This window comes from Pleurodeles waltl, chromosome 6 (genome assembly GCF_031143425.1).
Source record: "Pleurodeles waltl isolate 20211129_DDA chromosome 6, aPleWal1.hap1.20221129, whole genome shotgun sequence".
NCBI classification, from domain to species: Eukaryota; Metazoa; Chordata; class Amphibia; order Caudata; family Salamandridae; genus Pleurodeles; species Pleurodeles waltl.
Window position 1 is genome coordinate 489,841,461 of NC_090445.1, and position 22,467 is coordinate 489,863,927.

At 43.1% G+C, this 22,467-nt stretch overlaps 1 protein-coding gene across 1 annotated transcript in view; it reads right to left on the minus strand.

Moving 5' to 3' along the window:
- IRF6 (interferon regulatory factor 6) overlaps positions 1 to 22,467 on the minus strand; it is a 234,516-nt gene that overhangs the window by 119,472 nt on the left and 92,577 nt on the right. Inside the window, exons 2-3 of the mRNA XM_069238638.1 lie at positions 18,739 to 18,915; positions 3,370 to 3,574 (exon numbers count right to left, since the gene is read on the minus strand). Of these exons, the coding sequence (XP_069094739.1) occupies positions 3,370 to 3,574; positions 18,739 to 18,912 (379 nt within the window). The 5' untranslated portion in view covers positions 18,913 to 18,915. The remainder of the gene's footprint in view (positions 1 to 3,369; positions 3,575 to 18,738; positions 18,916 to 22,467) is intronic.

Genomic DNA, 22,467 nt, shown 5'->3' on the forward strand with positions numbered 1-22,467 from the left:
TCGATTTTGCCATCTATAAACCTAAAATAGTCATGTGACAGATGATTTTCTGTCATAGCTAAATTCTCAAATACCACAGTTCCTTCAGTTTGGAGACAACATCCAGAGACTATAACCACAGATGTTTTCTTCTACAAACTGTCTTAATGGTTAAGTACAATTTTCTTTCTTGGTCTTTAATTTATATTTGATGCTCACAGATGTTGAGTGTGCACACACTGGTGAAAATGATCATTCTCTCAGACTTTTATCAAGTTTGTTTCCTAACACTTATAGCACTACAACAACGTTTCAATCTTTTTTGCATTTGTTCTTGACGTGTCTTCAGGATTTATAGGTAGAGTGCCTCAATGTTGTCCTTTTCAATATGCTTTAGTTCCTGGGCCTGGACGATTTCAAGTTGTGCTGATGAATCCACAGCTTTTTGTACAAATATGTAGGATTTGCCTGGGAATCCCCGGGCTCAGGACAATTTGGTGTGTAGAAGTGAGAATCTTTCCTGCTGGTCAAAAATTAATTGCGTGCTTTAGGGGTTTACAGCAAATTTTAGTCAATCACTATAGTTTGGTAATCTCTGCAGCTGAAAACTGGCTGTTAATTGAAATGGGAACTATTCTTCTTTTGGTTATTTACTTCTTGGTATTCAATGCCCAGACTGCATTTTCCCCAGTAATCCACCTTTCATGAATTTATATCTAGTCCAATTCATTGATTTTTAATCTGGTTCAATAATAACAGCTTGACACTCTTGTTACCCATGTTACTCTGTCCAGTCTCATTCAAGAGATGTTGTGTAGTTAGTGCTAATTTTTAACAAATAAGAATACAAGACACTATATAAAGGAATGCTATCTTCCCTAATACATACTGGCTTGATGTGTGTTAATTAATGGAACACGAAAACTGAGAAAGCATTTTGGAGGAAAACAAATCATGGAAAACCAATTTTAAGGAAAGTAAATTTTAAGGAAATGCAAAAAAAATAAAAAAAATAAAGGAAATATTTTAAAGGAAAGAAGGAAAGGTCAATTTAAGGAAAAATCCTAAACCTGCGTGGAGTTTAGGACTACTGTGGGATTTTTGGGCTGAGGGATGGGTAATGTTTAGGGTGATGAGGGTCTTCTAGGGGTCAGAGATGAATGGAGGTTAGGAATGGTGAGGGGCTCTGGGGTTCATCGATGTGTGCTGTTTAGGTGTATGAGGTGTTTTAGGTTTCAGGGTGGAGTTTAAGAGTGTTGAGGCATTTTAGAGTTCACAGGTGGGCAGAGTTTAGGCTTGGTGAAGTTTGTTAAGGGTCAATAATAGGTAGCAGCTGGGCTGATTTTTAGGATTCAGGATGGGGAGGGGTTCAGGGTGTTGAGGAGTTTTAAGGATTATAGTATGGTGGAGTTTACATGTAGAAAGGGGTTTTTAGGGTTCAGGGATGAGTAGTTTAGGGTGATGAGTAGTTCCTATGGGTCATGGGTGGCTGATGTTTACGGGCTGTGAGGGTTTTTTAGGGTTTAGAGATGGGTAGAGTTTGGGTGTGCCAAAGTGTTTTAAGGGGCATGGCATAAATGGGGAGTAGGAAGGGGTTTTTATGGTTCAGGAATGGATAAAGTTAGGGGTAGTGAATTGTATTATGGTACAGGGAAACATGTGGGGTATAAATGGCTTTTAGGCTCCAGGGATGAGTAAAATTTAGGTGTGGTGAGTGGTTGTAGGGGGCAGAGATTAATGATGTTTAGGGGTTATGAGAGGTCAGCGATGGATGGTGTTTACAGGTGGTGATGGGTCAGCGAACTTAAAGCATCTAAAGTAATTGTTTGACAATGTAAAAGATATAAATATGAAATAATGTTCTCTGAAGTAAAGTACTGAAATAAGCATCTCCTACAAAACTATTTCTGAAATAAGACATGCAACCCATTACATTTACACTGAAGAAATAAGTATTCAAAGGCCAATTTTTGACCAAAAAATACATTCTATGATTTGGCTTCTATGAAAAGGTAAATGCTATTCATTCTGAAAATTTCCATTAAACAGTTTAGATGAAATGTATTTCTTAGTAATGGTATTCCATGAAATTGTTTTTCTGTGAAATCCCGTGAAACCACACCGTCTACCATCAAGGCACAGGCATAAATTAAATTAATTATAGAAATTGAAGGGGTGAAGAGTGATTACTTTAATGTTAATCAAGTTCAAGGAAGGATGTTTCTAGAGCTTTTTGGCCCGTGACCAGGCTCAATGACATTGCTAGATCAAAAGATAGGTTTCACAATCAGACCTTCTTTACATTTTATTCTTGGACTGTAGTCAATACGCTTTAAAAAGAGAAGTATAAGCCTCCTATTATGCAATACACTGCAGATAAATGTTAAAACAAAAAATCTGATTTTATTAAATACACAAAGGAGATCATTATCCTATAGTTCACATCTCATTTCAGCACCTGTTTCAACATTACGCAGCATAGTCTGAAAGAGTTTACATGGGTGCACATACAGAAATGGACCAAATGGAGTTCTGAGTTTACCTATCACTGCTTTTCATTCCTTTGGTTCACATTCTACAACTAACTTTCATCATCAGGAAAAGAGGACTTGCTGTTGATAGTGGAGAATTACTTTACCACTTGGCCTTCAGAATGATCACGTTTCAGGTTTTTCATTAGTAGCTTTACTTCACAGTTCTACTGGTGGTGCAGCTGATGTTAAACTTGGCTCCTAATATCGGAGTACCTATTACGCACTTCCAATCAGAACTTTTTGTTAAAACTGGTCTACTAGGAAAGTCCACATTAACAACCTAAATAGACTGATGACATTATAGTGTCTCACAGATGGCCCATGCTATGGTCATGATCATTTGTCCAAGAGAACGATTAAGTGGGTTTCTACAGAGTGGTGGAATATATAAAGGAGTAAAGTTGAACTACTCTAGCACTTTGTTGACAAAGGCCCATTTAAGGGAACACTCCCATTTACACTTTACTAATGCTGCATAATCAGCCTTATTCTAGGAAGCAGGAAAGAAGGAAAAGGGAAGGATATGTGGTGTAGATTCTATTTTATCAAATATTTAACTTCAAGACACTCACTCAAATTAAATCTTTCCCATGTAACTAACTGCTCTGGCATCAGGCAAATTACTGTATTTCTCCATGACCCATTCCAGTAAACTGCTTATAAATCTTAAAAATTAAAAATAACTAAGTTATTGTACAAGATTAAGTGAAACTGACTGAAAAATAAGCTAAAAAAGAGAATACAAATATACAAAAGTACCAAAGCCCAGCTACCCAATTTCCAATAAAGGACTTGCACCTTGTTTATCATCATGGATACATGCCCGTGACGTAGCTGTAACAGCAGTGCCTCTTACCTGGGTTACTGATTGAACCTCCTTGGGGTTGGATGTCACACACTTCGTATATTTTGATGGGGTTCATGGGCACCTCCTTGGTGCCATCGTACATCAGCTTGAACTCCCGGCTCTTATTGAGTGCACATCGTAGCTGTGCTTTCCACTTGGCAGGGTCTGGATCATCTACACCTTCTTGATATTTCCCAGTTTCTACTGCCCAGGCCTGAAACAATATATAGAATTAGTCAGGAAATGGAACAGCTATTACTTCCAAAAACCATAAAAAAACACCACCACCAAATCTACAAAACACACAATGTACTTTGAGTATCAATAAAATAACTATTTGTTTGATAAAAACAGACCGTCAACAAATGTGCATTTGTTGGAATAACTAAAACTAACCAAAATCAAATTCTCTGACTGGAACAAAATAGGCTGAATCTGAATGCAGAAAAGACAGAAATCATGAGATTGGATTTAGAAAATACTTGGGAATGGGTCATGCAAGAATGCTAGAGCCACTGAAACATCATACTTTCAAACTCAAACAACCCACATCCTTCGCTAATCAGGTTTTTGAATCAATGTTTTCAGAAAATATACTTTATAAAGAATTGTTAACTGCGATTGCGATTGAAAACTGGCCAAAACAATGCAAACATAAAAACAGCTAATACTAGGTCAGGACCAAAGATGAGTTTGTGCATTCTTTCCTGATCTGGATGCTCAGCAGTCAAAATCAGCAAAACACAAACATGATACTACATTTCACTTAAAACTGGTCACCACTAACGAACGACACCCCGCCCCAACATTGGCTTAAAATAACCCCTTTTAAAAATGGAGTAAGAAGGCTAGCCAAACACACTCAAAGTTCCCCAAACACACTTCAAATATAAAAAGCTTCAGAGGTCAAGGCTGCCGAAGCTGTATGCATTCCAAAAATCAAAACATTGATTCCTGTATCAGGTATGATTCAGCAAAAAAAAAATATATATATATATTCATTTTCACCATGGAAATTGCCCCATGTTTTTTTCATTGTAAATCATGAGTTGAACTCCCGGCAAGGAGAATTTTCTCAAATTGTCCATATGCCTTATACATTTCACCACATTCAATTTGGGTGAGTCTAGACAGATAAGGTACTAATTCTGTTTTCCTGTCAGTGGTAAATGTCACCCCTTCTTGAGTAAAAAATTGTAGAGGGATGGCCAAGATCATACACAGAACAGCCGTCTACTAGAAGCATAGCAATTCTGCTGACCACTCCATCCCTCAAATGAGTCCATTCAGCAAACCTGTAGGCAAGCTTCAGAACCAAATTACTCTATCCACGCCTATAGTACACACTTTAAAGTATCCAACACTGGATATTCTACTACATCAAGATTGTTATTTCAAAACTTGCTGATAAACTGACATGAAAATATTGATCAAATGATATGCCCAGCCAGATTCAGCTATGTTAGAGAAGCAAATTCAAGACATGCCCAACCCTCCCCCTGACACTATATACATATTGATGTCACTGAAATCATGTGAGACTTTCCCTGGCATACTGCCAATCATAACAACAAAAGGGGAGCCATAGTTTACCTTTTCCACCAGTCCTACTGTAAAGCATCCACTACCTGAGCTCCAGGATCTGTCCTACACCTGAAGTATCTTGGAAGATGATGATTTAACTATAAGGCCTATCTCGCACATGCCCTATCTTGTAATTACTTCCCAGTACATACAAGGATCGAGCATCTAAATACTGGAGTCCACAAAATATCTGAAGTTCAAGTGAAATGATGTCTCCTTGCAAGATTCCCTACTGTAACAAATACAAGTTTGTCACAGAACAAATAACAAAATTCCTGCCTGGTCTCTTACACATTAAGAGCCGGGGTCCCCACATGTGGCTGATGTATCTCACCACAAAAACAATGTCCATCAAAAGTAGAATGTAACAAGTCACTTTGTCCTTGATCAGGCATTAGCAGTGAAAAATACACCAGGAGCTCTAGGCAACTGATATGGAGTTTTAGTTATTCTTCTTATGAACACCTTCCTCCCTTGGAAATATCCCTACATCGCAGCACTCCTTGGCTGGTGCCTGACTCTGTTGCCAAGTGTGGCCTGGCACCAAAGATGGTCCTACCATACCAAGTTTCAATGTAGTACAGCCACTATAGATATTCTGTCATGGGAACATCAGAAAGTGCTGTTAGCTCAGAATACATGACACCATTAGGAAGATAAGTAGACTTCACCCTCCAGAGCACACTGTAATGGAGTGCTCTAGGAAATTAGTTTGAAGTGATTAAGAGAGCAAGCCCACAATCCTTGCTAGGGGTCTCTAAGAAAGTTGTCATTGAAAAGGGCTTCACCATGGCCAGAAGTAGTATTAGTCTCAAAGTGGCTGAGGAAGAGTCCATCACAAACCCCAGGAAGATAAGTGTCTGAAAGGATACAAGTTTGGACTTTCCTTCATTGATTACAAACTCCAGATCTTCTAAGATGTTTATTGTCATGCATATTTGGGACCTTAGTCTAAGCGGACATTGGTCCTTCAGGAGAATATTTTCGAGAAATCCACATTCACACTTATAGCATGCATTCAGGACTGTTTGTTAGGAGACAATAAAACATGCACTAGTAAGAAAGAAAAATAACCACAATAATATAACAAAATCCAACTGTTCAATACCCGGCATCTTGAAATTTATATGATATCTCCTTTTAGACAACAGTGGGACATACTATTCATCGTATTTTACCATAGGCTCAGTCTCAAGATCAGTCTTGACAGAAAGGGGTTAGGGGACCAATCAACAATTGGGGTGCCACATAAAACTGCAATTCCTATGTCATAAGGGGTGTATTAGATGCTGTACCCCTATTGTGAATGAGGTGAGGTCTGTAATACAAAAGTGTTTCACCTGTTCTCTTAACTAAATTATCACTTGGTTCTCACTGTGTCCTCAGGACATCCTTCACTTGCTTCAGAAACAGGGTGAGGCATCATAGTGCTGTTGAGAGACCTGTGGAATCTCTATAAACAAAAACACCTAAGTCATTTGGGCACACTGGAAGAAATGTTGGTGGGGAATAAAACTGGGGACTATGAAATACGCCTCCTTCAGGTTTAACCGGATTAGCCAGTCATCTGCCAATGACAAATGCCTGAGAAATGGATGCCCTCCAATTTGAAGTATTGCGAGACCATTCATTTGTTTAATTCTCAAAGAGAGATTACTGGTCAATGGATATTGTAGTATATGCGATGGTGCAGTCAAGGTAAAGAAATCACAAATCCAGCAACATTCTCAGGAATTAAACAGTAGAAGATTTATTGAAGAAACAGTGACCCCTGAGATGCAAGCGTACTGCTTGGACCAAGAGCTGCAAGCACCTGCCAATGCCTTAGCAACCAGGAACATCCCAACATTCTGATTCTAACATTCCAATTCATGACCTTGGCCACAATTAAAATTCTAAGACAAAACAAGAAACAGATGGGTCAGACATAAAAGCAGTTGTGAAAGAAAAGGAATGGTACTACAACAAATGCAAATACAATGAGCAATTTCTACACTACTGTATATTTTCTCCACCAGAAAAATAATATTCAAGAATCTCATGGGGTTAACAAATTTTCATGTGCAACCCCCTTCCACTCCATCCTTATTGATTCTTGGTCTATGGTTGCACTGAGAAATAAAAAGGGTTGTCTTGTTTCTTTCCTTGGCGTCTGCATGACACCCATCTATCATCTGGAGATCACAGGGGTGCCATGTTGAAAGGTGCCTCCTGTGAAAAAAAGATACAATTTTGCCACATCTTCAACCTTACAATGTAAAATCGCAAAGCTTCACCTTCATAATTTCCTGGGGAACTAGAATCCACTCTAAAGGCAAGTCAGCACCTGTGTTCTCTTTCTCAAGCTCTCGACAGAGCCCTAAAACATTTCTGGTCTTCCCATGGTTACACTACTGGAGTCTTGGCCCATCTATGAGCCCTAACTGGAAAACTATCCGGCAGAGGGGCCCCTGCCTTACCTGGCCTGCCAAAATGCTTGGATGCAAACACTTTCTTAATCCCTTAGCTGCTGGGCTTTCCCCTCTCCAGTGCGGAGCCATTTTTGCCTACTAAGGGCTCTATAACTGTTTTCCACATAACGTATCCACACCAAATTTGCGTCTTTTTTACAACATCCTGGGAATTTTAAGAGTACTCAGGGGTTGTGAATAGGTAAAATATAGCTTCATTTTGAGTTTTTGGGGAAACACAGAAAAAAGAGCTCTGGACAAAAAGTCTGTTTGTTTAAATTATTTTAAATGGCATTAACGAATGGTTTGTTGTTCTAAGGTCACCATCTTCTCAGCTTTCAGGGAAATGCAGAGCTGAATAAAAACAAAAAACACCTTTTCCACACTTTTGGCATTTTTCAGGTAGTCCATTTTTTCCTATGTTTGTGCTCTCAACCTACTTCCAGTCTGTGGTGGAAACCAGTGTGAAACCTGTTGGTGATCCAGAAAAGCTTTTGATTTCTGAAAAAGAGCGATAACTCCCAATTTAGCAAGGGGTCATTTGTATAGATCCCTCAATGTTTTCGCAAAGACATTAAAGGCCTGATTACGAGTTTAGCAGTCGGATTTGCTGATCGCCAGACCCATGATGTGGAGACTGCTGTCGAGGTGGTGGTCTAACCACCGGCCCTTCTATGACTTTCCCGTTGGGCTGAAGGACAGGAACCACAGTCCCCACCAGTCAGCCAGGTTGGAAAGGTGCGGCAGCATTTTTGCCGGCGACAATGCTGCAGCACAAAAGGGGCACCAGCACGCTCGAAATGCGCACTGTCTTCACAGCACATAGACAGTGCGCATTTTGAGGGTGCTGGGCAGAGGGGCCACTGCAAGCAGGGGACCCCCTGTGGCCCCCTGCACCTGTTCTCCTCCAGCCTTTCACGGCAGTTGAACCACTATGGAAAGGCTGGCGGAGAACAAGGTTGTAATCAGCAGGCTGGGGCCGACCTCAGCGCTGCCCTGGCTGATTACAATATGAACCGCCGTCATCCCTTCGTGATCAGACACTCTGGAAGCCACGGTGGTAGGCTGTCAGGTCTGCCTGCCAACCTTGTAACATGGCGGTCGGACTGTCACAACTGCGGCAGTCCAACCGCCACCGCGAGTCTGGGGGTCTGCTGACTGCCAGACTTGTAATAAGGCCCTAACTGTTGAAAGCAATGCAGAAAATAAATAAGAAAAAAACTGCCATTTGTGGTGTTTTCATCTGTAACCTTGTCACAACGGCCAGTTTACAAAAGTAATATACCATTACGTCCACTAGACCCTTCGGGTTGCAGGGATATACTGGGTTTGTAGGTTCTCTAAGAATCCAAGGTGCCAAGAGCCAACAACTGAGCAGATCAATTCAAATGGTGAAATATACAGAGTGAAAAATGGGTATCAAGGAAATCTATGTATTTTTTGACATTTACACAAGATATGGACTATAGGAGCTGTTTTGTTTTGTATATCTCTGAATCTGTGGGTATCCATAGTACCATATGATTTAAAAAAGTATGTTTCAAAATGTTTTCTTTCTTATACACTGGCTTACATTTTGGAAGGCACAAATGCAGCAAAATCCAATGATTCTACTTTTCTTTGCTCCTGCGTGTCTTTTGATAAAAATGGTACCTCACTTGTGTACGTTGGCCTACTGTTGCGACTTGATACTGCCCAAAATGCAACATAAATACAGCACATTTTTCCACTCGAAACTGACCCGTTTTGCAAAGTGGGGCAGCTGTGGATTAGGAGCCCTAACTCTGCCAGCACCTAGGGAAACCTGTACATTTTTGCAAACTAGACACATAGGGGAATCCAGGATAAGGCAAATTACATTGCTCTCACTAGGCTGTTTTACCCAGAATGCCTTGTAAACCGCAAACTTTGACAAAAACAATTCTGCGATGGAAAGTTCTGGAATCTGTGGGGAGCCACAAACTCCTTAACACCCAGCATTCGCCTAAATCTTCAGATAAAAATAGTAACTCACTTGTGTGGTAAGCTGATTGTCCACAACAGTAAACAGCCCAAAACACATTATGGATACATCACATTTTTCAGCTCAAAACTGACCCTTTTTTGCAAAGTGGGTAGATGTGGATGCTGGGCAGCAACTCAGGGGGCATCTAGGGAAACCTTGCAAACCTGAACATTTTAAAAACTAGACAACTAGGGGAGTCCAGGATGGTGTGCCTTGTGTGGATCCCATGAGTTTCATTTAACCCACAATGCCATGCAAACCTCAAACTTGAAATCATACACTTTCCTTACATTTCTGTGATGGAACCTTCTGCAATGGGCAGGAAATCCACAAAATTCCTACAACCCAGCATTAACCCACTTGTGCTGATGAAAACCCTGCTCCAATTGTGGGGCTGGACCTAGTGCCTTCGACATGAACGGATCAAATCAAGGTCAAAGGAAGCCCTAGGGGAAGATCAAGGTTAAATACCCCACTACACTTCACCCCCGCAGCTCCCTAGAGCAGAAAGACTGTTGTCCCTTTTAGTTAGGGTGGGGGCCTATCCGCATCCATGGTGGTTAGTCCCCATCCGTACATTTGAGAAAGAAAAAAGAAAAAGAAAAAAAAACTTTCCCTGGAGTATAGTGGGCTGTCTACCCCAATCTGCCCCCCAAGAAAGACAGTTGCCTCATTTAGCTGGGGTGGGGTTACAGCCATGCCCAGGGTGGGCAGCTCCTACCCTTATGTTTTTTTTTTTTTTCTTTTAAATCCCTGAAGTCTGGTGGGCTCAAACTACTCTTGGCCTTCACCAATTGTGATGTGCTCCGTACAAACAAGTTACTTGCCTTCAGTAATGCTTTTTCTGGTAGAATCATTATCTATCTGTGAATTCCTCACTTTTCAAATATTCGCAATGCGCCAGCATCCAACAGAAATCTTTCTAGCTCTCCATGTCGACGAGGACGTCATAATGAAACAGCTCTACACGTGACGCCGTCTGATATCATTGGAGTCATAAGAAGTCTGCGCCGGCATGCTGACGTCAGTTTCACCCACTTTTTTTTACCGTGCTTCAAGGCAAACGGGTGAAAAACCAACTTCACAAGCACAAACATGAGCGAACGGCATACAATAATTTATATATAAATATATATACACACCTATATAAACACACATTCTAAATACATAATTTACCAATGTTACATATGTACACAATATATACAACCCATCAGATTCTTGGTATATCCAAACAGGCAAACTGGGAGGCGTGTGGGACCGGGAGGAATCCACAGGTATATACTGTAACCACCAGAAAAAGCATTACCGAAGGCAAGTAACTTGTTCTTCTGATGGATACATCTACCTGTGGATTCCTCAACCTTTTGAATAGAATCCCAAAGCAGTCCTGCACTCTGAGGTGGCTGCCTGTCTAGCTGTACCAAGAAATCCTGCAGCACTCAATGGCCAAAATGACCATCCCTTCTCACTTCAGAGCCTAAGCAGTAATGCTTTGCAAAAGTATGCTGCCTTGCAAAAGTCAATAACCGGTACACCGCTAGCCAACGCAGAAGTGGCAGACTTAGCTCTGGTCGGATGAGCTCTAATGCCCTCAGGAGGATCCTTCTTTGCTAGTGAATAACATTTTTATGCAAAGGATAACCCACCTTCAGAGAGTTCTCTTGTGGACGGCTTTGCCCTTCATCTTGTCGACGTAGCCAATGAAGAGCTGATCATCTGTCCTGAAGTCTTTCGTCCTGTCCACATAGAAACTTTGTGCTCTCTTCGGATCCAGACGATGCAGCCTTTCCTCCTCTTTAGAGGGATGGGGAGGAGGGTAAAAGGACGGAAGGGTAATTGATTGTCCTAAATGGAAAGGTGTCACTACCTTAGATAGGAAAGCCACCCTGGTTCTCAAAACCACCTTATTAGCATGGAAGGTAGCAAAAGGGCGTTTTACGCTTATAGCCTGAAGCTCACTCACACATCTAGCCGATGTGATAGCTATTAGAAAAAGTCTTAAACGTAAGAAGTCTCAATAGGCAACTATGCAATGGTTTAAACAGTGAACCCAGCAGATATGTTAAGACTAAATTTAAATCCCACTGGGGCATTATAAATGGAGTGGGAGGAAACCTATTAGTCAAACCCTTAAGAAACCTTAATACTAAAGAGGACTCAAAGAGGGTTGATCAGGTAAACAAATAAAAGCTGACATTGCAGATAGGTACCTTTCACTGTCGCAATTGCACAACCTTGTTGCTCTAAGGAAAGAGCAAATTGTAAAAACAGATAGATAGGCCTTTAAAGGATCAATAGGTCTCTCCTCACACCACTTAGCAAATTTTGCCCATCTGCCAGCATAGACCGTCTTTGTGGAGTGTCACCTGGCGGATAAAATAACATCCACCACTTTCGGGGGAAGAGAAAAATAACTCAGATTATCCTTGTTCAATTTCCAGGCAAGTAGGTGCAGGCTCTGGAGTTGGGAGTGTCGAACCTGCCCCTGTAACTGGAGGTCTGCCCTGTGAGCGAGACGGAGGCGAAGGCACAGAGAGAATTGAAGGAGGTCTATGTACCACACTCTTCTTGGCCAGTCTGAGGCTATTAAAATGACTTGGGCCCGGTCTTGGCAAATCTTCGTTGGAACCCGAGGAGTCAAGTGTATGGGAGGAAATGCGTAAAGCAGCCAGTCGCTCCAGCTCAACTGAAACGCACCCCCCAAAGCAAAGAGTGGCAAACAGTTTTATCTGAGGGATCCCCCACAACTGGAAGACTCGAAAAAGCACCTCCAGACTCGTGATCGGCTGAAAAGTGCCGGCTGAGACTGTCCGCACGTACGTTGAGAACTCAAGCCAAATGGTTTGCTACTATGCAAATCCGGTGGTCCTGAGCCTCTCTGCAGAGAAGATACAATCCCTACCCTCCCTGTTTGTTGACATATCACATCGCGGTAGTGTTTTGACCGTGAAGGGACGGGAGGAAGGCCTTCAGAGTCAGACCTATCGCCCGAAACTTCAACAGATTGATGTTTCATTGAGGTCATCATTGATGTGGAGCACTAGAAAGAAAAGATTTCCCTCGGATGCTGGTGGACTGAGAATATTCAAAAGGTGAGGAATCCAAAGGTGGATGTATTCATCAGAAATCACCCTTTCCACAACCACCACATTCCTTTTTATTCCTGTTATGACGACCCATAAATACTATAGTTCAATTCTTCGCAAACATATCTCTACCCACACCCACCCTTGTTGCCATGTGCTATAACTGCTATGCAAATATGCATCAGACTACAAGCAAGATCCTCTGGTTTTATTGAATGCACCAGTTGCCAGCACCAAATAATTACAAGACTGCACTCTTCCAACCACCCCTACTCACAAATTGTTGCAGGATCCTCACATTCAAAAATGGAAAACCCTGAAATCTGTATCAAAACCACCTATCAAACAACTCACAAAAGCACCCTTCTTCAGATACTCTGCTTGCCAGGTTTCCTAAGTATAGGTGCACAATAATGATTAGAAAGGATGCCTCTTGGGAGAAAACTAGTAATTATCATTACTTAAAAACAGAGCTACATTACATTCAGGAAGAAATCATATGGGAAAATCATGCTTCCCGACAGCTTGACCTCCTGATCCATATCTCGGATTTTCCTCCCAGGCCTAGTGACGCCCTATCAATTAGTTTCTCAGGTCCCTTAACCAACATGGGCAGAAAGAATGGCAGTCTTGTGCAAAGATGCTGCTACAATTTCTACAGAGCTTGGGAACAGTATGCCCACAGACAGGGAAGGACATAATTATCCATGAGTATTGACGTTGTTGTCCATGGGTGTATTACATCTAATGCTGACTCAGTCAGTGACATTTGCAGATGTGGACCACTCCTGGGAGGCAGAGACCATCTGCCTAAAACTTACTTGTGAGAAATTAGGTTGTTGGTTGGGAGGTGGTAAAACCCTACTCAAGCAACAGCCACAACCCTTGTCATGGTGAGCCACAAAAAGGCTCTAAATTAACCTGTGCTTAACCCTCTGGTAGTTTGCGACAAAAGCAGCTAGGCTTAACTTAGAGGAAATGTATAAAGTGTTTATACAGCACACAGACAGTACTAAAGTGAAAACGGAACACAAGAAAAAGTCAAATGCAATAAATTTGACACTAAAACAACAAAAATTAAATCAGTAAACTGGAGTCAAGAATGTTTAACATTTAAAGTGAAAAATGGAGCCTAAAAAAAAAATCAAATCGCCAACTGCAGGTATCAAGTCAAACATTATGGCTGACTAATGCGAGTGCGGTTCAGATACACAAAGCGGATCGGGCCTGTCCCTGCTAACCTTCGGACGTAGAAGAACGTTTGTAGAAAATGTCTGAGAAGTTAAAGCTCAGCAGGACAAGGCAGACCACGGTGTCAGAGGACGAGGTTTGTAGTGGAGGAGCCACTGGACGAAGTTGCAGTGAAAATTACTACGTTCGAACTGTGTCTCTTTTTTGGTAGTCAAAAATCTCCAGCGGGACAAAGCTGCAGGCAGTAGCCAACGAGGGCTCCATGAGGCCAGATACCTCTTCTGTGAGGAGCCGCTGAATAGGATTTGCTGCTGCGGAAAAGAATGTAGATGGAGTTACCACAAAGTTAGGCCAACTGGCAATACACTTTGGGTGGATCAGTGAACAGGTAGGTCTTTGGTCACTTCTCGGTTCTCACAGCACTTTTTAGCTGAAAATGTTGTAAGTACCAAGTTTTAGATTTGGGCTGTGTGGGCACATTTAACACCACTTCCCAAGGTCCAATACTGGAGGGGCACAACTTGGAGGGTCAAGGCTCACTCAGGCTGGGTCCATGAGCAGGTTCAAGATGGTTTGAGCCTTTTCTGCTCCTAAGGCTCTGATCAGGAGGCAAGCCAGCTACCCCTTGGAGACACACTGGTGGTCCTAGGCTCAAGTAGAAACGCAGTCCTCTGAGGGCACAAGGCAGGCTTCAGGTAGCAGGGCAGTCATCTGAGAGTCCGCTGAACAGATGAGTGGGTCTTAGGGTCTGTATTTTAGACTTGGTGCCAAATTTGAAGTGGAAGAACTTCTAGATTCCTTCCTCCCACATATGGTATTGGAACTTCATTCCTTCCTGCCCTCACCCCAGCACGTATGGGGGCACAAAAGGGTAGTGTGAAGTTCTTCATGTGTGGGCTGAGGCAGCTTCTTTGAAGTGTAAGTGAGGCTATGCAGAGCTCTGCCCCTCGCATCCTGTTAGGGTGGCCCATCATGCCAGTTTACACTTCTGTGCTGCTGTCTGGGACAAATACACAAGAAATACATAAAGGCCAACTGCACCTAGTCATGTAAGCCAGGAAACAGGCTACAGGCTACAGGCAGCAAATTGTTAGGAAAAGAAAATGTCAACTTTCTAAAAGAGGAATTTTTTGAATTGTGACTTGGAATCAGCCTTTATCATTTAAGAGGGTTTTTAATTATAATTCCTTATACGCCTAACATGACCTTTCTACGTACTCTCAAACAAAATGTATCACTTAATAAATATAATAAGGTAACCTTCTTTTATCCCATAAGAGAGGTAGGCCTCACAGCAGTCAAAAACGAGTGTGAGTTTTTCTTTACCAAGGCATGTAAATCTTAAAAGTACGTGTCTAACTGTTTACATACAATGCACCCTGCCCTATGGGCCGAAAGGGCTTACTCTAGGCGTGATATATATACTAAAAAGGGAGCTTTAGAGTTTTAGGATTGGATCGGGATAGACCGGTGTAGATTGAAGTGGGGTATACCGGGGTAGAGAGGAGTAGGGTAGATTGGGGTAGAGTGGAGAGGGGTAGATTGGGCTAGAATGTAGTAGAGTGGATTGAGGTAGACTGGGGTGGGTACGATTGCAGTAGATTGGAGTGGGGCAGACTGAAGTGGAGTGGGGCAGACTGAAGTAGAGTGGAGTAGATTGAGGTATAGTGGAGCGGGGTATAGAGGGGCAGAGTGGAGTAGATTGTAGTGGAGTGGGGGAGATTTGGGAAGAGGGGTAGAGTGGGGGTAGATTGGGGTAAACTGGGTAGAGTGAAGTAAACTAGAATGGGGTAGATTGGGGGTTGAGAGGAATAGATTGGGTGCTGGAATGGGGGAGAGTGGGTGGGATGGACAGGGGAGAGATAGACTGGGGTGGAGTTGAGTAGGATAGATTGGAGTGGTGTATACTGGGTGGATTGGTGTGGGGTAGACTGTAGTGGAGTGGGGTAGATTGGGGTAGAGTGGTGTAGACTGAGGTAGATTGGAGTGGAGTAGACTGTGGTAGAGTGGAATAGGATAGAGTGGGGTTGGGTAGATTGGGGTACAGTGCAGTGGGAGGGAATAGGGTAGAACTGGGGAGAATAAGGTAGACTGAGGTAGAATGAAGTGGGATAGTTTGGGGTAGCTTGGGGTGGAGGGAAGTGGGGTGGAGTGGGATGCCATGATGTACAGTGGGGTGAAATGGGGTAGAAATAGAGTGGAGTGCAGTAGACTGGGGCAGAGTGGAGTGGGGAAGGGGGTAAAGTGGTGTGGGATAGAGTGGAGTAGACTTGGGTAGATTGAGGTGGGGTAGATTGTTGTGGAGTGGGATAGACCGTGGTACAATGGAGTGAGGATAGAGAGGGGTAGACTGGATTGGGGTGGAGTGAGGTAGATTGAATTTGAGTGGGTTAGACTGAGATAGAGGGGTAGATGTGGGTAGAATGGAGAGATGTAGATTGGATTGGGGTAGATTGAATGGGGTGTAGAAGATTGGAGTGGGGTCAAATGGACTGGCGTAAAATGCTGTGGTGCGGACTGGGGTAGATGGGGCTAGACTTGGGAGGAGTGGATTAGACGGAATGGGGTAGATTGAGGTAAACTGAGGTAGAGTGGAGTAGGGTACATTGGAGTAAGTTAGACTGAAGTAGAGTTGGGTGGAGTAGATTTCTGTAGAGTGGTGTGGGGTAGATTAGGGTAGAGTGGAGTGTGGTAAATTAGAGTGGAGTAGGGTAGATTAGAGTGGAGTAGGGTAGGGTAGATTGGAATGGGTAGATTGTAGTGGGGTAGAATGGACTGGGGTAGATTGGGCAGAGTGTTGTGAAGAGCGGTAGATTGGGGCAGTGTGAAGTGGAGTGGGGTAGATTAGGGTACACTAGAGTGGAGTGGATATGTGTCACAAATGCAGTCACATGGACTGCTTTATTAGTCTGTGACATGTATTTTCTCCTGTAACATTAAGTGCTGAATTGCAAAAGAAATGCAGCAAACCAATAGCATCAAAAGTAGAAAAGAAATGCCAGTCAGAAAAAATGGTAAAAAGAAAAAAGTATCCTGAATCACAGGATGAGCAGAGGAAGGCCACATTTTAAACAAAATCAATTGGTACTTGGTCCATGTTCCGGAAAAACAAAAGGAAGTAATATGAGGCATAAGGTGGCCAAATGGGAGGCAGCTAAAATGATTGACAATCAAGCCAGCAAATGTAAGTAATGTGGGGGGTGTAGGTTCAAAGCTCTTTACTATGCACCACACTCCTTACAGCAACAACACATGGGCACTGTTAGGTGAGACCTAAAAATGGGACCCTCAGGCCCACTCTTCAGTACACTCCTAGACCTGTGCAGCATGTGTACTGTATAGAAGAAGGACTGTCCTGCTGCCTAAGGCCTGCTCTGCTGTCAGACTGGATCTGCATCCTTCATCTCAATCTGAAGTAAGTCCAAGGGTCAGCTGATTAACCTCCTGTTCTGAGGAACTGGGACACAACAAGCTCCAGAGGCCTCTCTACAGCTGCCCAGCTGACAGGTTGCATCTGGACCAGTGTGAGCCCTACTAGCCTCTGCTTGAATGACTTTCTGATCTTGAATAGGTGACTCCCTAGTCTTGGACCCTTGGTGTGGTATGTGTTGAGCTCCTCCTTGAAGCAAAGAAGAAATCCAGAAGTTTTGATGCTTTTCGTGTCCTCAAACTGTTCACTGTTGCAATTTTGCCGCATGCAGTGACCACTAAAGCCAAGCTCTGGTGAGCCCAACTGTTCGTGCTACAGCTACAACCCGAGATCTGCACTTAACACCACAGCATCGACACCCCATTAAGACCGCCAACGAAAATCTCTAGCAATGACCATCTGCGACGACCGACAGGAATTTCTCACTACAGCAGCGAACACCTGCGACGCTCTCCCTGCTCAGGGCTTCCTCCACTGTGAACGTAACTCTTCACGCTTTACTTTAGAAGGTACATTTTTGAACAGGACTAACCTGGTCTCTGTATTCCACCTGTGTTTCCACCTGGTCAGCCTGAACTCATGACTTTCACTGAGTCTCACATGACAAGATTGCCAGGAGTGGCACTTTGTGGTTATAGGCACTATACTTACCTGAAATTGTAAATCTCTGGCTCTCATGGCTGCATTTTTGCTGTTTTGGTGTCAAATTACTTATTTATTTTACCATTTTTTTCTAAGTTGCTGTGGGATTTTCCTTGTGTTGTGTTTTCAGTTTATTTCTGTTTGTGGGCTGCAAAAATACCTACACATTGCCTCTAAGTTTAGACTGGTTGCTTTTGTACCAAGCATTTAGAGGGTAAACACAGGTTAATTTAGTCATTTTTTTGCGGTTCACCCTGACAAGGATTGTGGCTGTTGCTTGAGAAGGGCTCCGCCACAGCCATCTCCAACAAGCCGATTTTTCACATGATTTCAGATATTGGCGAAAGGCTAGACAAACCAAATCACCAAGTACTCAATAGTAGGCAAGGCGCACACATTTAGCATTCCTATTGGTGATTGCCACACACACTTGGCCCGTAAGATAGCAAGTTGGACAGACTGCCATACTAATGTCCCAGTCTATGGAGGGTGGAGCTACAGAAGCAGGCATGGCAGGCAGAGAACCCAGAATAACAGAATGGCCAGAAGGCAACAACAAAAAAAAAACATATTCACCCAGCACACTGCAGTTCAATGGAATTCTTTGCAGTGTGTCATAGCCTTGTGCTGATGACAGTAGAGTGGTGAGGACTGCGTCGGCTGCATAAAAGTCACTTTGGTTGCTGCTTGAGCACCACATCCTGGATAGCTGCCGACATCCTTGAGGCCTGCTCGAATAACATCTGTGACATCTGTGCTCAGTCAGTTCCACAAGCATCAGAAACACCATTAGGAACAAATATGTATTACCACAATAACCAAAGAAAACTACTTGCCACAATCACCCCATACTCACCTCCTAATTCCTTAAATAATTTCCTTTACAGGGTAAACACTTGACAAAAAGAAGACAGAGTAATGCCCACTAAGCACATTGTTCCTCAGTGCTAATTTTACTTGGTCAAACAACTTTGCATCTTTTTAGAGTACCTTGAAGATTGTGTTTTCTTCCTCATGCTGAGGACTGTGTCGAGTAGCATGTTTCCAGGGGATCTGAAACCTCTTTGCTTCTCTATTGAGCCAGGAAAGCCCAGGATACATCCCACTATCCACTTGGGCTATCAGCCAGGGCTTCAGTCGAACCCGGCGTGGGTGCAATGCCATCGCCTGAAAGGAAAAGCACATCAGTGAACATTTGAAGCTTAATTAAGTGGTGGTGCTGTGCAATAAGAATGGCAAAACACTATGCCAATTGGGACGCTGAACTGCAAGTAACATCTCTTCATTTTATTTAACTTTTGAATGTCTTGCTGGTCAGCGAGTATAGTGTATGTTGGTTTTAAAAAGGGCAAAGGTGATATGTTAATCAGTAGGGGGCACCTTCATAGAACCTGGATAACTAGCTCAAAGTGTGCATGTCCTTTTTGCTTATTCACGAACACCAAATTCTAGGCTGCTACAATTCTTAAATATGGAAATCAAATTGCCACCAGAATTCGTTATATATACACATACATACACACACACATGTATATATATATTTATTTATTCATTCAACAGGGATGTTATAGTTAGGAAATAGAATTTTAAAAAACATTAAAATTCACTTTAAAAAAATCATCAAAAGTTACAAGGACATTATGATAAGGCTCACATTTTAAACATACAAAACCATTGAAACTCACTTGCTTCCTCAAGTAACTATAACTCGCACCCCCGCCATGCACATTTCTTCTTAGGAATAATTTTACAGCAAATATTCCAATGATAATATTAATGATGTTATCAAAGATATCATGAATGCTGTAAATTGTGGGGTAATTAGCAGTGCATGGCAAAGTCCGCTTTCAGGAAGTGGGAGCTGTTGGACAGCTACCGCTTCCTGAAAGCAGAGTTATGTTTGCTTTGGTTTGGTGGGAGCTATCAGCTCCCACCAAACCAAACCAAACAGCTACATCCGAGTGAGCACGCCGGGAGGTAGCAGGAGATGGCCCTGGGGTGGCAGTCCCAGGGCCATCTATGACTCCACGAAGGGGGCTGCGTGGCTCCTCTTCAACATTTATTTTAGACCCGGGGAGGTAGTGGTCCCTGTGGCAGGGGGTTCGCGATGGACCCTCTTCATTTTATTTGAGCCCTGGGAAAGTAGCGGTCCCCCTGGGTGTGGGAGGGCCGCGGGGGCCCCGCACAGTTACTTGTCTATTGCCACAGGGAGGTGGTGGTATGCGAGGGCCAGAGTCTGCAAAGGATCACCCACATAATTTTGAGCCCCCTGGAGGTGGTGGTCCCCGGGGAGTTGGTGATCCCAGGATTGCAGGGGCTGCTGCTTCCCCTGCAATTCATTATGTATCTTTTGCCCTGGGGAGGTGTCGGGCCCCAGGGTGCAGGTGGGCCCAGTGGGCCAGCCCGCATACATATTTTACAGTGACCCGAGGAGTGGCCCTAGGAGGGGAGCCCCTGCACCCCCTCCTCTATTTTGACAAAGAGTCTCAAAATGGCTGCCAACACTTCCTGGTTTAAGTGTTGGCAAGTAATCAGATCTATGCACAAGATTGTCAGTATTTAACGAATTAACACCAAATAAGAAAATGGGTCATCTGCGGACCAACAGCTAGCTTTCTGACATATTTGGTGTAATTCCGCCCAGCGGTTCGGGCTGCATGGGTGTGTAAAGAGTCTATGGAAATTAACATGAGAAACCCACTTTTTTTTTTTTTCTACCCCCCCCGCCCTCTCCTCAGCCGTGCTTGATTGATCATCCAGAAACTTTCCATACACAGCATGACCCTAGGGCATTTGGGAGGATGGGGGTGGGATATAAAGTTGGAGCAGGGCACAGGTCCAAGCCGTAATAGAAGAACTCAGGAAATCCCTGTCTCTTCCACGAATCGCTGATTATCCCAGCTCTCTCAATCTGTCTTCGGCTAATCCCCCTGCCTAAAAAGCAAAGAGGAGCAGTTGCTTTGCCTCTTCTGTGTTCTAAAACCGAACCAAGGGCCACAAGTACCGCACAGATGTGTCAAACAAATAAGAGGGATTAAAGGATGAAGTCTTGGTCTCCTTTCAGGAGTCTGTAACAACAGGCCTACAGTCATGGTTTATGGCCATGGAAGTCCAAGTAAAAGGTACACAGAAAAATGTGGCAAATTGTCTTGCCATTGTCAAATACATTAAAATGGCTACTCTTCACTGCGACTGTCATGTTAATATGCTGAATGGAATTCAATAGGTTGCTCCTCAAGGGTATGGGACAGTTTATTCAAACTCCATATTTCTGGACAGAGGGTTAACTGTTCCATTGTAGTAAGGAGGCACGGAGGCAATGTTAAAAGGAGGCAGTTTATTGGTATAGTACAACACCCAAAACCAGGAGCGTCCGGTGCGTAAGAGCGAAGTCCAGCAACTGAAGAACGTTGCCATGCTCGCAAGCACAGTTCCACTACCAAGTGTGGTACCTTTACAAAAGATAACAAGTAGTTCACGCTGAACTACTCACATGAACATTTCATTACTACATCCATCCATCTATCACAGCAAGCAAGACCTCAATACATACAATTTGACTACCCATCAACGGATATTCCCTAACTGGCAGCAAAAGATTCTGAATTTACCTCCCAACGCAACACCTTACTTCCTTGTATGGACCAGTGCTCCCACCCTGAAACAGACAGCTTGAAAGCTGTACACACCTCAGAAAAAAGGCTATACCCTAATTGGGGCTAACGTTTGTAGGTAGCAATGACCTTTTCAATTATGTTATAATGAAGCACGATACAATGAGTGGGAAGAGGGGAGAAAACTCGTGCTGGTGAATGTGCTCTCATAAATTTGAGATCTTCGATGCTTGTAAAGAAATGACTGTAGAGACTAAGACTCACAGTTGTGACTTGAGATGATAGTAAAACAGTATCACTAGGGTTCTTTTATAACTTTTTGACAGTTGCTTACACCCACCACCAACTGGAAGGGTTTAATATTCTTACCTCAAACCAATTTCTTGCCCGACGTCCTATGACTTTGATTACTATCAATATGGTAACTGTCAGAACCTTTTTTTAAAGGGTCACTGGGTACGCACTGGCTACAGGGCCCAACTGTTGTGTTTAGGCATTGTACTCCTGTTGTCCCAGGGACTGACCCACTACAGATCCTGAGCAACTGGGCCAAGAATCCCTTCTGCACTTGACTTTCAGTGGCATCTCTAGGCGAGCAGTCAAAGGATTGCTCGGGGGTGGGGTGGGATGTAGACACAAGTACAAACAACAAATCAATGTCCAGCCAAAAATCATTCATAAGCAATAACACAACCCTGTGAAGTCAGGGCTCTAATGTTTCTCATGCAAATCCATGTTTGCCGTATCCAGTTAAGGCATACTATTATTCCATAATCAAAAATTCCCTTTGACTTTCCAGGATTTTAGTTAAGTGTCTATGTTCTTGCAGCAAATTCAGCAGCAAATCCCCGAGGCTCCAAAGGTCCTAGTTCAAGTCATACCAAGTCATGCAACACAGAAGTGTTTGGCATTACAGCAGATGTGCTCACCACTTGCAAGAACAGATCATGCTCACAGAAGTTGGGCTGCTCAGGGTACATGTGGTAGCGTCAAGCAGGCGCAGGCTCACTCTTCAAGTGGCACAGCCACTCTCCCTGGAGATCAGAGCAACTTAAAAACTTGCAAAGACTTTCTTCGCAGCAGGGGGAAATACAAACCTTTAGCT